Source organism: Muscardinus avellanarius (genome assembly GCF_963383645.1).
Source record: "Muscardinus avellanarius genome assembly, chromosome: X".
Taxonomy (NCBI): Eukaryota; Metazoa; Chordata; class Mammalia; order Rodentia; family Gliridae; genus Muscardinus; species Muscardinus avellanarius.
Genome location: NC_137792.1, coordinates 76,905,044 through 76,920,816, shown reverse-complemented (window position 1 = coordinate 76,920,816; position 15,773 = coordinate 76,905,044). Strand labels below are relative to the sequence as shown.

The 15,773-nt window shown below is 43.0% G+C and overlaps 1 protein-coding gene across 3 annotated transcripts in view; it reads right to left on the bottom strand.

Moving 5' to 3' along the window:
* AIFM1 (apoptosis inducing factor mitochondria associated 1) overlaps positions 1-15,773 on the bottom strand; it is a gene marked incomplete at both ends in the record, with an annotated part of 55,350 nt that overhangs the window by 17,333 nt on the left and 22,244 nt on the right. For 2 of the 3 annotated variants that reach the window (XM_080718590.1, XM_080718592.1), the window contains 6 exons: positions 221-297; positions 1,703-1,787; positions 8,215-8,305; positions 11,105-11,235; positions 11,369-11,493; positions 13,572-13,671. In XM_080718590.1, the coding sequence (XP_080574716.1) occupies positions 221-297; positions 1,703-1,787; positions 8,215-8,305; positions 11,105-11,235; positions 11,369-11,493; positions 13,572-13,671 (609 nt within the window). The remainder of the gene's footprint in view (positions 1-220; positions 298-1,702; positions 1,788-8,214; positions 8,306-11,104; positions 11,236-11,368; positions 11,494-13,571; positions 13,672-15,773) is intronic. The other variant, XM_080718591.1, reaches the window with a different exon arrangement.

Below are 15,773 nucleotides of genomic sequence, written 5' to 3'. Positions count from 1 at the left end.
AAAACGCTAACCGTATTTTTCTCCTAGGCGCTTAAAACCCTTGAGTGAGGTATTTGAGGGGAACAGAGAAGAAGTGACTTACTCAAGGCCAGATAACAAGTCTAGAGAAGAACCATAAATAGAACTCAGATCTCCCAATTCTTGGGCAGGCACTTGGGGACTGCGAGATTGTGTTACCTCTTCAAAACAACACAATGAAAACACTAAAGCAGACAATTACCTTTCTGAAAAGTGTTGTTCTGCTCTTCACCTCTGCTCCAGCCCTATCAATGGCAGACAGATTTCTTGGAGTGCCTCCTGAAAATAAGAGGAGGAAAATTCTTTAGCCATACAAGTAGGAGCTAGCCCAAACAACGCCCCAGGCATAGCTCTCTTCACTTAGGAGTGCGGCACGTGCCTGCTCTCTGCTGGTTCCATGGCAGTGACTGCAGGATAAGATGGTTGTGTTCCTTCATCTTGTTCTGAAGCTGACTTTTCTACTAATTTCCTTTGAGTTACAGATTTGGGTTTCATTTTGTGTGTGTGTGTGCTACTGGGGATCAAATTCAGATGGGTTCTACCACTGAGCTACAGCCCAGCCCCTTTTATTTTATTTATTTGGTGGTACTCGGGTGGAACCCAGGGCCTTTTCTACCTCCAGGATATACTCCCAGACCTATTTTATATTTTATTTGGAAAGAGGGTCTCACTAAGTTGAAAAGGGCCTCACTAAGTAGCTGAGGCTGGCTTTGAACCTGTGAGATCCTCTTGTCTCAGCCTCCCAAGCGCGGGGATTACAAGCGTGCACCACTATGCCTGACTATTATTTTTTATAATGTGATTTTTATAGGTGCATTATAGTCTCACATAATGTAGATCATGTTGACAGTGACTTACATGCACACAGCACTTGGTGCCCTCCTCCCTTATTTTTATTTTTGAAACGTCGTCTAAGTTACTATGTGTTGACCTTGAAACTGCGATCCTCGTAACTCAGCCTTGAGTCTGTTTTGAGGGGGCCTCCCTTCCCATGGCTGACTAGAAGCTTTCACTCTCTGCTTCCATGTTCTCTTCTAGTTTCCCATGAGAGTTTAGCAGCTAGCATGGCTACACTGGCTCATCACTGCTTACTGCCCTCTGTTGATTTCTGGTTAGAAGTGGTAACAAAGCCACAAGGTTCCATTACTTTTAGGGCACAGGGTGAGTGTTTCAGAAGGAGAGGGAAAAAAAGGCAACTTCTTCATACCTTTACTAAAAGAAACATTAAGGACTGATGATCTAAGATACCTGGACTTCATCAGGTTTTGCAACAAAAGAAGACATCCACTTCAGGGAGTCCAGGTTTCAGGGGTTTTTTTTTGTGTGTAATACTGGGAATTGAACTCGGGGCATTATACTGCTGAGCTACACCCTCAGCCCCTTATATTTTTTATTTATTACTCCTGTAGAGAAGGCCAGATTTTTAAAACTTGAATAATCTAGCCGGGTGTGGTGGCATACGCTTGTAATCCCCGTGCTTGGGAGGCAGAGACAGGAGGATCGCGCAGATTCAAAGCCAGCCTCGCTGGCTTAAGAGACCCTGTTTCCAAATAAAAAATATAAAATAGGTCTGGGAGTGTAGCTCGGAGGTAGAAGGGTTTCCAGAAACCCCAGTACCACCAAAAAAAAAAAAAACTGGAATAATCTACTGTAACAGGGAATAACTCTCTCCAGAAATCCTTACCTGTTGCAATCAAGCACTTTTCATAGGTTATCTGAGAGCCATCATTAAGTTTCACCATGTTGCCTCTCACGTCCAGCTGTACCACCTTGACAGTCACACAGACACAAGGAAGAGATGAAATTAGTTTGGAAAACTGTTTCATTGAGAGATAACTCACATAACACAAAAGTCACCATTTCATGTGTATGATTCAGTGGGTTTTAGCATATACACAAAGTTGTGTAACTATCACCACTACCTAAACCAGAACATTTTCATCACTCTCTGATTCAAAAAAGTCTGGACCTATTAGTTGCTGGCCCAGTGAAAAGAATTAGTTCCTGATCTAAAGCTATCCTTAAGAAACAATTTCTGGATGGGCATAGTGGTGCATACTTGTAATCCCAGTACTTGGGAGGCTGAGACAGGAGGATGGCAAGTTCACAGCCAAGAGTCTCACATATAGCTGAGGCTGTCCTTGAACAGTGATCCTCCTGTCTCAGTCTCCCGAATGCTGGGATTACAAATGTGTGCCACCATGCCCAGCTTACCAATTCTTTTTGTTCTTGCTGATTTTTATTATTTTGGTGGTACTATGGGTGGAACCCAGAGGCTTTTTACCTCCGGGCTATACTCCCAGACCTATTTTATATTTTATTTGGAAACAGGGTCTCACTAAGTAGCCGAGGCTAGCTTCGAACTTGTGTGATCCTCCTGTCTCAGCCTCCCTAGAGCAGGGATTACAAGCTTCGCCACCATGCCCGGCTGTTCTTGCTGATTTTAAGATTCTTTCCTTGGAGCTGGGCATGGTGCATGCTTATAATCCCAGAATTTAGGAGACGGAGACTGGAGGATCGTGGTTCACAGACAGCCTCAGCTACTTAAGTGAGGCCCTTTGCAACTCAGTGAGACGGTTTCAAAAAAACCAAAAAACTAAAAAATAGGGCTGGTAGTATAGCTCGGAGGTTCCCCTGGGTTCCATCCCCAGTACTGCAAACAACAACAACAAGATTCTTTCCTTGGCCTCTGTTATTCATTTTGATTATTACATGGCTTGGGGAAGTCCTTCTTTGATCGTGTCTTGATAATGTTCTGAGTGTCTCCTGTATGTGGATGTCCAAGTCTTTTTCTATGTTTGGAAAATTCTTTGTAATTATTTATCTGAAGAGGTTTCTGATAACTTTGGTTTGTGCTTCTGGACTTTCTTCAATGCCTTTTTTTTTTTTTTTTTTTTTTTTGCGGTACTGGGGATGGAACCCAAGGGCATTCTACATCCAAGCTACATTCCCAGGCCTATTTTTCTGTCTTTTTTCCCCCAGAACTGAGTATTGAAACCAGGGACATTCTACCTCTAAACTACACCCCCAGCCCCTATTTTTTTAATTCTTTATTTATTTATTTATTTGTTTGTTTGTTTTGGTGGTACTGGGGTCCCTGGAAACCCTTCTACCTCCGGGCTACACTCTAAGACCTATTTTATACTTTTTATTTGGAAACAGGGTCTCTTTTTTTTTTTGTGGGTCTGGGGATGGAACCCGGGGGCATTTTGACCTCCAAGCTATAGCCCCTGCCCTATTTTTTGTTCTTTATTTTGAAGCTGGGCCTCAGTGAGTTGCAGAGGGCCTCACTAAGTAGCCGAGGCTGTCCGCAAACTGCAATGCTCTGGTCTCAGCCTCCCAAATGCTGGGATTACAAGTGTGAGCCACCACGCCCGGCTTGGAAACAGGGTCTCTTAAGCCAGCGTGACTGGCTTTAAACCTGCACGATCCCCCTGTCTCCACCTCCCAAGAGTGGGGACTACAAGCATGTGCCACCATACCCGGCTTCTTCTTCTTCTTTTTTTTTTGGGGGGGGGACCTGGGGATGGAACCCAGGGGCATTTGACCTCCAAGTTACACCCCCTGCCCTATTTTTTTATCTTTATTTTGAAACAGGGTTTCACTAAGTTGCAGAGAGCCTCACTAAGTAGCTGAGGCTGTCCACAAACCGCGATCCTCCAGTCTCAGCCTCCCGAATGCTGGGATTACAAACGTGCCACCATGCCCGCCTTATTCTTTATTTTTGAAACAGAGCCTCAACTAACTTGCAAAGGGCCTCACTAAGTAGCTGAGGATGGCCACGAACTTGCGATCTTCCTTTCTCAGCCTCCCAAGTACTGGGATTACAAGTGTGCACCACCACACCTGGCTGTCTTTTTATTTTTGAAACAGAATCTCACTGAGTTGCGAAGGACCTTGCTAAGTAGCTGAGGCTGCCTGCAAACCATGATTCTCCAGCCTCAGCCTTCTGAATGCTGGGATTACAAGCGTGTGACACCATGCCTGGCCTTCAATGCCTATTTAATGACCCACAGATACCACCACTGCTCTGCTGATTGAGCCCATGAAACTGCAGAGTGCTGATCTCCGGCCTCTGTGGCCAGTGGGATTAAGCTCAGCAGAGCCAACAATTGCTTTGTTTCTAGCTTACTGCCCCTGGGATACCCATCCTGATCCACTGGTTATGATCAATCATGTGGCACACTGTCAGTCATTGGTATATATGCCAAGCACAAACTCTGTTAGTGAAGAGAGTGTTAAGTTCCTAGCCTGTAGCTGTGACCGTGTGAACCATGCTGGCCCCTGATCTCTGCTTTCAGGGCCCAAGCTCTGGCAGAGAGAGACTGCACAGTTCTAAGCCTGAGGCTTAGGTGTCTCAATTATTTAGCCCCAGGGACACCACTGCAATCATGTGGTCCCTTGTTAGCCTCTTGACTTGGTGCTTGTAGCACCCAAAAACAGCCAGGTACAAATTTATAGCTTTCTGAGCCTGCAACTTGGTAGGCTGTTATTTCACCCCGCAGACAACATGGCTAGCTGTCTTGTGGTCAACACTTGAGACCTTGCAAGGGTTCAGCAAACTGTGACTCTGGATTCCTCCAGTTCAAATGTCCCTAGGGCCTGTCTGCTAATTCACGTTCTGCTATGTACAACTGAAATTCCCAACCCCACCTCCACAGGGATGATTTGCAAACCCACAGATCTGGTAAATCTGTTCATTGCCATGCAAGTCCCTGTGACCACACAGGGTGGCCTGCTGCTAAAACAGCTTAACTCAAGGTCTTTATGAGTGTTGTTCAGGTAGCTGCAGGCAGAGATAGGTTCAGCTGTAGCTGCAGGATCTAGCTGGGCCGTGTGGGTAGTTGGGTCTTTGTCAAGCATGGAGACAAAACCAACTACTTTGGATGATGGTCTGTACTTGCTGGCTTCACAAGAATCTGCTGCTTCTTTGGTGGAAGTCTCTGGGAGCCGTGGTGCCAGAGTGGCGGGGCTGAGATGGCATGACCACTGCCACTTTTAGCTTACCAGGCAAGATCCTGGGAGCTCTTTATAGTCCTCTGCTCTCTTTTGCTTCTGCCGTTTTACAACTGTCATTGTTTTGTTGAGTTTTGGTTGCTTTTCTTTCCTTGTCAAGCAAGAAGCAGTCATCCCACTGGTTTAGTTCTGAGTCTTGGAGCACCTAAAACATGCTGTCTCCCTCTATTCTGCCATCTTTAATCTCCCTTATTTTTTTCATTTTGTACTGGGGATGGAACCTAGGGGCATTCTACCTCTGAGCTACACACTCAGCCCTTTCTTATTTTTTGTTTTGAAACAGGGTCTTGCTAGGTTAATGAAAGTCTCGCTAAGTTGCTGAGGCTGGTCTCAAACCTGCAATCTTCCTGTCTCAGCCTCCCAAGTACTGGGTTACAAGTGTGCGTCATCACACTTGACTAGCTGCTAATTTTCCTTCCACCAAACATGCTTTTGTCTTCAGTTTTTGTTTATGCTATTCATTTTTTTTGTCTTTTTTTTTGTGGTACTAGGGATGGAACCCAAGGGCATTCTACCTCCAAGCTACACCCCCCATCCCTATTTTTTATTCCTTATTTTGAAACAGAGTCTCATTGAGTTGCAGAGGGCCTTACTAAGTAGCTGAGCCTGTCTGTGAACCCAGATCCTTTCTCAGCCTCCCAAATGCTGGAAGTAAAAGCATGCGCCAACATGCCCAGCTTTTATTGTTCATTTTTACTTGAATGTTCCTTGCTTTTCTCTTCTATGCCTCTTAATTCCTTAAGACTTTCCATACTTAAGATTTCTTCCTCCAAGAACCCTTTCCAGAAACCATGACTGTTTTGGGGATTCCTGCCAGCTATTCCTACAACACATTATATCTCTCACTTAAACACATCTATGTCTATGATCATGTGTTCAAGTTCTTGCCTATTACTGTTATCCCTTAATAGGCAGGGTCTGTTGTTTACACGTGGGGACACTTAACATATAAGGTCTCATTACTAGCTTATCTATAAACCTATATCCATCTTTTCTGTGAAATGTCCCCTAATAGGAGAAGTGAGCCCATCCCTGTTAAAGGTCAATCCTTCCACTTATGTTCTGGATCCAGCCACTCTGAGCTTTGCTCCTTTAGCAGTATACATTTGTAAATCTCTTGTCATCAGAAATCAGAGGCCAGGCATGGGGGTGCGCAAATGTAATCGCAGTACATGGGAGGCTGAAAAAATGGGATCCCAGGTTTGAGACCAGACTCAGCAATGTAGAAAGACTTGCAGCAACCTAGTGAGACCCTGTTCCAAAACAGAAAATAAAAAACGGCTGGGGGTATAGCTTAGAGGTAGAATACCCTTGGATTCAATACCCCATACACCCCACAAAATAATCAGAGAAAAGTTAGTGTGGGGAAATAGGAAAGTTAGGCATGGTGATACATGCCTAATAATCTCAGTACTTGGGAGGTTTAGACAGGAGCATCAGAGGCTGGCCTTAAACCTGTGACTCTCAGAAACTTAGCAAAACCCTATTTCGGTTCTATTTTGGCACTGGGGATTGAACCCAGTACATTCGATAGAACTCCAATCTACACCTCCCACCATTTTATTTTTTATTTTGAAATAGGGTCTCACTAAGTTGCCTAGGTTGGCCTCAAACCTGCAATCTTCTGGTCTCAGCCTCCCACGTGTTGAAATTACACGTGTATACTACTGTGCCTGGTTATAAGACCCTGTTTCAAAATAAAAAATAAAAAGAGTTAGTAGTATAGCTTGGTGAAAGAATGACCCTGTATTCGATCTCTAGTATCAAAAAGAAAAAAAAGAAAAGGAGAAAGAAGGGCAGAAGACCAAATAGGATCAGTAACAGCTTTTCTTTCTTTATTTGTTTTGGTACTGGAGACTGAACACAGAGGGCATTTTACCTCTTAGTTACACCCTTGGACCCTTAAATTCCTCTTTTTTTTTTTTTTTGTGATACTGGAGATAGAACCCAGGGGCATTCTACCTACAAGCTATACTCCCAGCCCTATTTTTTACTTTTATTTTATTTATTTTATTTTTTTGGTGGTACTGGGGATGGAACCCAGGGGCTTTCTATCCCTGGACTACACTCCCAGACCTTTTTTATATATTATTTGGAAACAGGGTGTCACTAAGTTGCTGAGAGCCTCACTAAGTAGCTGAGGCTGACTTCGAACCTGTGCGATCCTCCTGTCTCAGCCTCCCAAGTGTGGAGATTACAAGTGTGCGCCACCATGCCTGGCTTACTCTTTTATTTTTGAAACAGGGTCTCACTGAGTTGTGAAGGGCCTTGCTAAGTAGCTGAGGCTGTCCACAAACCACAATCCTCCAGTCTCTACCTCCTGAATGCTAGTATTACAAGAGTGTGCCACCATGCCCAGCTTCCTCTTAAGTTTTGAAATAGCTTCCTCTTAAGTTTTGAAATAGGGTCTTAAGATGCTAAATCTGGTCTCGAACCTGTGATCCTCCTGTCTCAGCTTCCCCAGTGCTGATATTATAACTATGTGCCACCGTGCCTGGTCAGCTGTGTGTGTGTGTGTGTGTGTGTGTGTGTGTGTGTGTGTGTGTGTTTCTCACTCAGGATTAAACCCATGGGCATTCTATCTCTGAGCTACACCCCCAGCCCTATTTTAATTTGAATTTAAAACAGGATCTGTCGAAGTTGATGATAACTTCCCTACTTGTTGAAGCTGGCTACGAACCTGCGATCCTCCTATCTCAGCCTCCCAAGTACTGAGATTACAGGCATGTGCCACCGCACCTAGCTGGGCTTCAGCTTTTAAGATGATGATTCCTGTCTGGATGCTGAGACAAGAGGATCACAGATTCATGACCAGCCTCAGTAAGTAATGAGGCCCTCCACAACATAGTAAGACTCTGTTTCAAAGCAAAATAAAGTAGGAGTAGGGGTGTAGCTCAGAGTTAGAATACCTAAGTTCCATCCCCAGTACCTCACACACCAAAAAAAGATGATAGCTCCCCCTAATCTAAATTCTCTGGGGGAAACATTCCCTAGGAAAGTTTAGCCAGCCTGACACCCTAGCCTTTGATAATGGTACTTTCCTGAGATAGACACACTAAACAATATTAGTCCTCAAAGCTTTGTTTTGGTGAACTACAATAGCAGGGCACAAATCAATGATAGTAGAAATATGCAGCACCATGCTTGCTGGTTGACACAAGAAGCAGCCTATCAGCGTACCTTCTTGCCAGTGAGAACAGCCACACCCCCATTCTCAATGTGAGGCAGATCTTGAGCAGAGACATAGAATGAAGGAGGCTGGAAATATATGCTGTATGGAAAAGAGAGGGAACATGTTAAAAGTACCTGGAATTATAGATTTAGAAAAACTATGTCCATTATGAAAAAATTGAGAAACATTTAACATAACATAGTTATTTTAACTCTATTATTACAACTCTATTATTATAGTTATTATTAACTCTATGCTATATTATTTGTTTATTTATTATTTATTTATTTATTTATTTTGTGGTACAGGGGATGGAACCCAGGGGCATTCTACCTCCGAGCTACACTCCCACACCAATTTTTTACCCACCCACCCTTCCACCCTTCCTTCCTTTTTGTGGTACTGGGAATGGAACCTAGGGGCCTTCTACCTCCAGGCTACACTCACAGACCTATTTTATATTTTATTTGGAAACAGGGTCTCACTAAGTTGCTGAGAGGTTAAGTAGCTGAGGCTGGCTTCGAACCTGTGTGATCCTCCTGTCTCAGCCTCCCAAGAACTGGAATTACAAGTGTGCACCACCATGCCCGGCTTTTATTCTTTATTTTGAAACAGGGTCTCACTGAGTTGCAAAGGCCCTCACTAGTATCTGAGGCTGTCTGTGAACCACAATCCTCCTGTCTTAGTCTCCCAAAAGCTGGAATTACAAGTGTATTAAAATAAACATAGTTGAGGAGAAATCTCAGCAAAGTTTGAATGGAAAGATAGGAGAGGAGGAAGGCTGAACTTGATTAATGAGGGTCTACATCCGAAGATGTGTAAAAGTATGAATGGTTACCCTGGACAATCATTGGTGGGAGGGGGAAAGGGAAAACGGGGGCGGGGGGAGAGGGCACCAAGTACAGTTTAAATGTATACCATTTATTTTCAATTAAAATTTGTATTAAAAATTTTTTAAAAATAAAATAACATAGTTATTTTTGATCAGTGTTTCTCAACTGAACACAGTTTATCCCCAGAGACTTTTTTTGTGTGGTACTAGGGATTGAATCCGGGGCATTCTATCTCTAAGCTAAACCCCCAGCCTCATTTTTTATTGTTTATTTTGAAACAGGGTCTCACTAAGTTGAGGAGGGCCTCACTAAGTAGCCAAGGCTGGCCGTGAACCAACAATCATCCTGTTTCAGCCTACCGAATACTAGGATTATAAGCATGTACCACCACACCTGGCTCTAGAGACATTTTTTATTATAACAATTTGGACAGGAATGCTACTGATATCTAGTGGGTAGAGGCCAAGGATGCTGCTGATCTGTCTTTGATATATAGGATAGCTCCCACATAAAAAAAAAATTATCCTGCAGCTGGGCGTGGTGGCATACGCTTGTAATTCCAGTACTTAGGAGGCTGAGACAGGAGGATGACAGGTTAGTGGCCAGCCTCAGCCACTTAGTGAAGGCCCTCTGCAACTAAGTGAGACATTGTTTTAAAATAAAAATTTTAAAAAAGGGCTGGGTGTATAGCTCAGAGGTAGAATGTCCCTGGGTTCCATCCCAGGTATTACAAAAAAAAAAAATAATATAGGGCTGGGGGTATAGCTTGGAGGTAGAATGACCCTGGGTTCAATCCTCAGTACTGTAAAGAAAAAAATTTATCCTGTTCCAAACGTCAAACAATGGTACTGAGGCCAAGAAACCAGGTTCTAGCTGTAGTTTCTTTGAAAATAAAAACAAGGGAGCGGGCATGGTGGCACATGCTTATAATCCCAGTACTTAATCCCAGGAGGATCTCAGGATTGTGGCCAGCCTCAGCTACTCTGTGAGGCTCTCTGCAACTTAGTGAGACCGTTTCAAAAGAAAGAATAAAAAATTAGGCTGGAGCCGGGTATGGTGGCACACGCTTGTAATCCCAGCATTTAGAAGGCTGAGACAGGAGAACCGTGGTTGGAAGACAGCCTCAGCTACTTAGTGATACCCTCCACAACTTAGTGAGACCCTATTTCACAACTAAGAGAGAGCCGGGCGTGGTGGCGCACGCTTGTAATCCCCGCGCTTGGGAGGCTGAGACAGGAGGATCGCGCAGGTTCGAAGCCAGCCTCAGCTACTTAGGCTCTCAGCAACTTAGTGAGACCCTGTTACCAAATAAAAGATAGAATAGGTCTGGGAGTATAGCCCAGAGGTAGAAAGCCTCTGGGTTCCACCCCCAGTACCACAAAAAATTAATTAATTAAAAAAATAAAAAAGAATAAAAATAGGGCTGGGTGTAGCTCGGAGGTAGAATGCCCCTGGGTTCCATCTCTAGTACCACAAAATAAATAAATAAATTACTTAATGAAAATGGAACATGATGGTGGGTGTGAGTGAGACAGGTAGGTTTGAAAATTTAGTCCAGCATTAGAAGGCTCACTAATGAGAGAAAAACGGGAATCTGGAGAATACCGTACTGGAATTGAAAGATCTAAGGAGCCTTTGGAAGTAAAGGGCACCTGAACCTGAAGATCCAGGTCTCTTGAGAAAACATTCTGAAAGAAAAGCTTTTCCTTACAGTCTTCCCACCTTCCTGCCACTGAACACTTTACTTTTCCTCTTTAGGGACATACACGCTCAGGCAAATGTAAAGAAATGATATCACAGCTAAGGGGGGGTCTTCACCTGGGAACAGTGGCATTAGCATTTCAGAGGCTAACATTATGTTGCCAACTGTTGGTCGATTTGGTCACAGAATTCAGAACACCCTTTGTAGCCTGTTGCATCTCAGTTTGATCAAATGGGTGCCATAGAGGACTCTGTTGTATGGCAAACCATCCTATTTTTCAGTAGTCGGTGGCAAAGTCCTAATGCACTCCCTCTGCTCAGCTGAAGTTGCCAGTCAGGCCCATTTTCCAAAAAACAAACACACCTTCTCTCTTTTCCATTCCACTGTCTGAATCTCAGTGTCTTTGTAACATTTGGGTCATCTGAAAACCACAGTTCTTTTGAAAGGGGAGGTCGCATGTATGGCAGCTCAGGATCTTCAGATACAATCAGTACCTTTTGACACAAAAAACAATGTTATTTACCAAAACAAAGTCACTTAAAAAGAGGCAAATGTCAAAGGTTCACATCAACTACGTGCTTTCAGACTCTACATCCTCTGTGGCAAGCAGAATAATAGGCACCTTACCCTGGCCCCAGGATCCCGAGCGCGGATGGATCTGGCTGCAGCAAAAGCAGCAGTGCCTCCACCAATGAGTAAGAAAGGAACATGACTTGGTACCCTGACTTGAGGAACTGGCTCTCCCTCTGGAGCTGTAAACAATAGAGCAGATAGGGTGAATCATCTTTTTGTGTGTGTGTGTGTGTGTGTGTGTGTGTGTGTGTGTGTGTGTGTGGTACTGGGGATGGAGCCCAGGAGCATTCTGCCTTTGAGCTACACCCCAGCCCTATTTTTTATTGTTTATTTTGAAACAGAGTCTCATTGAGTTGCAAAAGGCCTCACTAAGTAGTAGCTGAGGCTGTCCACGAACCATGATCTTCCAGTCTCAGCCTCCCAAACACTGGGATTACAAGCGTGTGCCACCACACCCTTGCAATTATCTAGAAAATTACTTTGCATTTGTCTCAATCCTTTACATACAGCTAGTGAGTACAGCATCTACACTAATCTTCATAAACTTGCTTGCCTGGGGATATAGCTCTGTGGTAGGGTGCTTGCTGAACACACAAAAAATCCTGGATTCCATCCCCAGCACTGTAAAACAACCACCACACCACAACACACATTCATTCATTCATTCTCTCTCTCTCTCTCTCTCTCTCTCTCTCTCTCTCTCTCTCTCTCTCTCTATTTCATGGTATCATGCTAGGAGAGGAAAAGCAAGAATTTATTTCATTTCACAACTGAAAAATCCAAAAACAGTGAATGATTTGGCCAATGTCATACATTCATTAAGTCTGTACTGGAACAGAGACCTAGCTTAATATTTAGTTGTTGCTAAAATATCTTAGTATATATTAGAAGGATTCTGTCCTGCCCATTAATTTCCTACTGACCACCAAGAAAATATCAAGTTTACTTTCATCTTTTGTTAGCAATAAAGGGGGAAGACCCAGGAGGTCAATTGGAGATTATTATATAATGTTCAGGAATAAGGAGGTATTACTGAAGAAAGCAATGCAAACCGCCCACCAAGAGCTGTGGGACTTATTAAAGGATTAAACCAATTTCTCTCTGAAAAACCAAGACTCAAACAGGGAAATAAACAGACCAAAATAGGTTTGTGCTGAAAAAATGGCTTTCATCTCTCCATCTCTTTTCCAGTAGTTTCCTTCATGAAACTTTTTTTTTGCAGGTCTAGGGATGGAACCCAGAGGCATTTGACCTCTGAGCTACAACCCCTGCCTAATTTTTAATTCTTTATTTTGAAACTGGGTCTAACCGGGTCTCACTGAGTTGCAGCGGGCCTCACTAAGTACCTGAGGCTGTCTGCAAACCGCGATCCTCCAGTCTCAGCCTCCCGAATGCTGGGATTACAAGCATGCGCCACCACACCTGGCTCTTCATGAAACTTTTCATGTTGTGTTTTACTGAAAACTGAACCCAGGAGCATTCTACCTCCGAGTTACATCCCCACATCAATTTTATTTCTTATTTAGAAACAGGTCTCAGTAGTTTGCTGAGAGCCTCACTAAATTGTTGAGGCTGTCCTGAACCTGTGATCCTCCAGTCTCATCCTCCCAAATACTAGGATTATAAGCATGAACCACCATACCTGGCTACCAAGTTTGTCTTTTAAGAGTTTCATATAAAGAAAGAGCAATAAGAGTCAGGCATGGTGGTGTATGTCTGTGTCAGATGGGTGTGTTGGCACAAGCTTGTAATCCCAGTACTTTTAAGGCTGAGAAAGGAGGATCACAGGTTTGTGGCCAGCCTCAGCTACTTAGTGAGGCCCTCAACAACTTAGTGAGATCCTGTTTCAAGATAAAGAATAAAAAATAGGACTGGGGGTATAGCTCAGAGGTAGAATGCTGCTAGGTTCGATCCCCAGTCATGCACATACACACGTGTGCACACACATGCACATACACACACAATCAGAATGCTTCTGGGTTCAATCCAGTACCACCAAAAAAAAAAAAAAAGAGAGAGAGAAAGAAACACCAATCAGAATCATCATTAATTTTATTCTCAAGTCCAAATGCTAGCCAAATATAATGTTAATAAATTACCCCAGATCTAGGAAAATAATACAGTTTCAGAAAGTTTATAATTTCATACCACCACCACTTTTATAAGATACCTGCAAATCCTAGCACCAAAACTGCTTAGAACTTTCTCCTTCATGGCTCTCAAACATATATATAATGAGAACTAAAGTAGTACTCACCAGATAATGTGGCCCTTCTCTGCTTCTCTTCTGGCGTCAGTCCTAACCCCGATATTCTTTCATTGTATCTTTTTTGGTCATCTTTTATAGTCTTGTAGGCCTGTAGATCCAAACATGCAGAAAGTTTACCATACAGATAACTCAAACCATAAGTAATATCTTTCCACTAAATGAGAAGCTTTTGTCTACTTGAGATTAGTTCCTCTATGTTAAAATCGCTAAGGCAAAGTTTTTAAGAAATAACAAATATTGGGGATACACACACTTCATGTGCAAGGAATACTTGAAAGCAGATGAAAATGTGCCAGATTCAGGTTTTCTGGGGCTTTCTGTGAGGAACTCTCCTCATACTTAATGCTGAAGAAACAGGTAAAGAAAAAAAAATTTACGCTAATAAGTGCAAGAAAGGGCTAAACTTTCTATTAGTAAGGAAAGGGACTAAGCTGGATACAGGCTATAAAATCAATCTGCATAGTCCTGAGCAGCAGCTGGGAAATAAGTTTTCCTGGTAGCTGGGAAATAAGTTTCCTAGGTACTCAAATGCTTGGGCAAGTGGCACCTGTATTCTATTCTTACAGACTAACTCATCTTTCCCTCAATGGTCAATTCCTTTTTAGACTGATGAGACACAAGTCTCTCCCAGAAATACTACACACAGATTTTTACTAAGTGTCAAACACTCTGCTTAAACTCCTCTGTTGAATTTCAAATATAGTATCTTCTTTACCCTTTCAAGCTGAAGATGTGTATCTAAGCACTGTGACTAGTTTTTGCTGTTTGATAACACATAGCTGTCACTTTGCTTATTAATGTTTTATATATATGTGCATATATATACATACACACATATATGTGTATACATGTACACAAATATTTATAGATATATTTGTAGTACTGAGGATTAAACCCAGGGGCATTCTACCTCTGAGCTACATTCCCAGCCCTACTGTATTTTATTTTGAAGTAGAGTCTCACTAAGTTATGGAAAGCCTTGCTAAGTTGCTTAGGTTGGTTGGGGACCTAAAATCCTCCTCTCTTGGATCACAGGTTCATAGCCAGCCTCAGCTACTTAGTGAGGGCCTCCATCACTCAGTGAGACCCTATTTCAAAATAAAGAGTAAAATACAGGGGTGGGAGTATAGCTTGGAGGTAGAATGTCCCAGGGTTCAATCCCCAGTACTGGAAAAAAAATCTTCCTCTCTCTTCCTCCCAAGTACTAGGCTTATAAATATGTGCTACATGCCCAGCTACTTATTTATATTTTAAAATTATTTGTTGATGATGGAGATTAAACCCAGGACTTTGCACCTGCTAGGAAAGTACTCTACAAGTGAAGGACATTGCCCAGCTCCACTAGTGACTTTCTTTATTTTCTACCAAATGCTATGGATTAAACATGGCATATGTTCTACCACAGAGCTATACCCTCAGTCCCAAAGTCCTTTTCTTTTGTTTGTTTGTTTTGTTTTGTTTTGCGGTGCTGGAGATGGAACCCAGAGGCATTGTACCTCCGAGCTACACCCCCAGCCCTACTTTTCAGTCTATTTATTTATTTATTTATTTTTATTTTATTTATTTTTTTATTTATGTATTTATTGGTGGTACTGGGGTTCCTAGAAACTATTCTACCTCCGGGCTACACTCCCAGACCTATGTTGTAGTTTTTATTTGGAAACAGGGTCTCTTAAGCCAGCGTGGCTGTCTTCGAACCTAGGCAATCCTCCTGTCTCTGCCTCCCAAGCACAGGGATTACAAGCGTGCGCCACCACGCCCGGCAAGTATTTTTATTATTGAAACAGGGTCTCAGTGAGTTGCGAAGGCCCTTGCTAAGTAGCTGAGGCTGTCCGTGAACCACAATCCTCTAGCTCAGACTCCTGAATGCTGGGATTACAAGCGTGCGCCACCACGACCAGCCTCTTCTGTATTTTTTATACTGGGGATTGAACCCAAGGACATTCTACCTATGAGTCTCTGAGTAATACCCTCTGCCCTTTTATTTTTTATTCTTGTAACAGGGCCTTGCTAAGTTGCTAACACTGGCTTTGAACCTGTGATCTTCCTATCTTTGCCTCCCAAGTACTGGGATTACAAGTGTGTAATACCGCATGTGGCCGAAAGTCCCTTTCTATTTTCGTGTGTGTGTGTGTGTGTGTGTGTGTGTGTGTGTGTGTGTGTGTTTTACTGGGATTGAACCTAACGCAT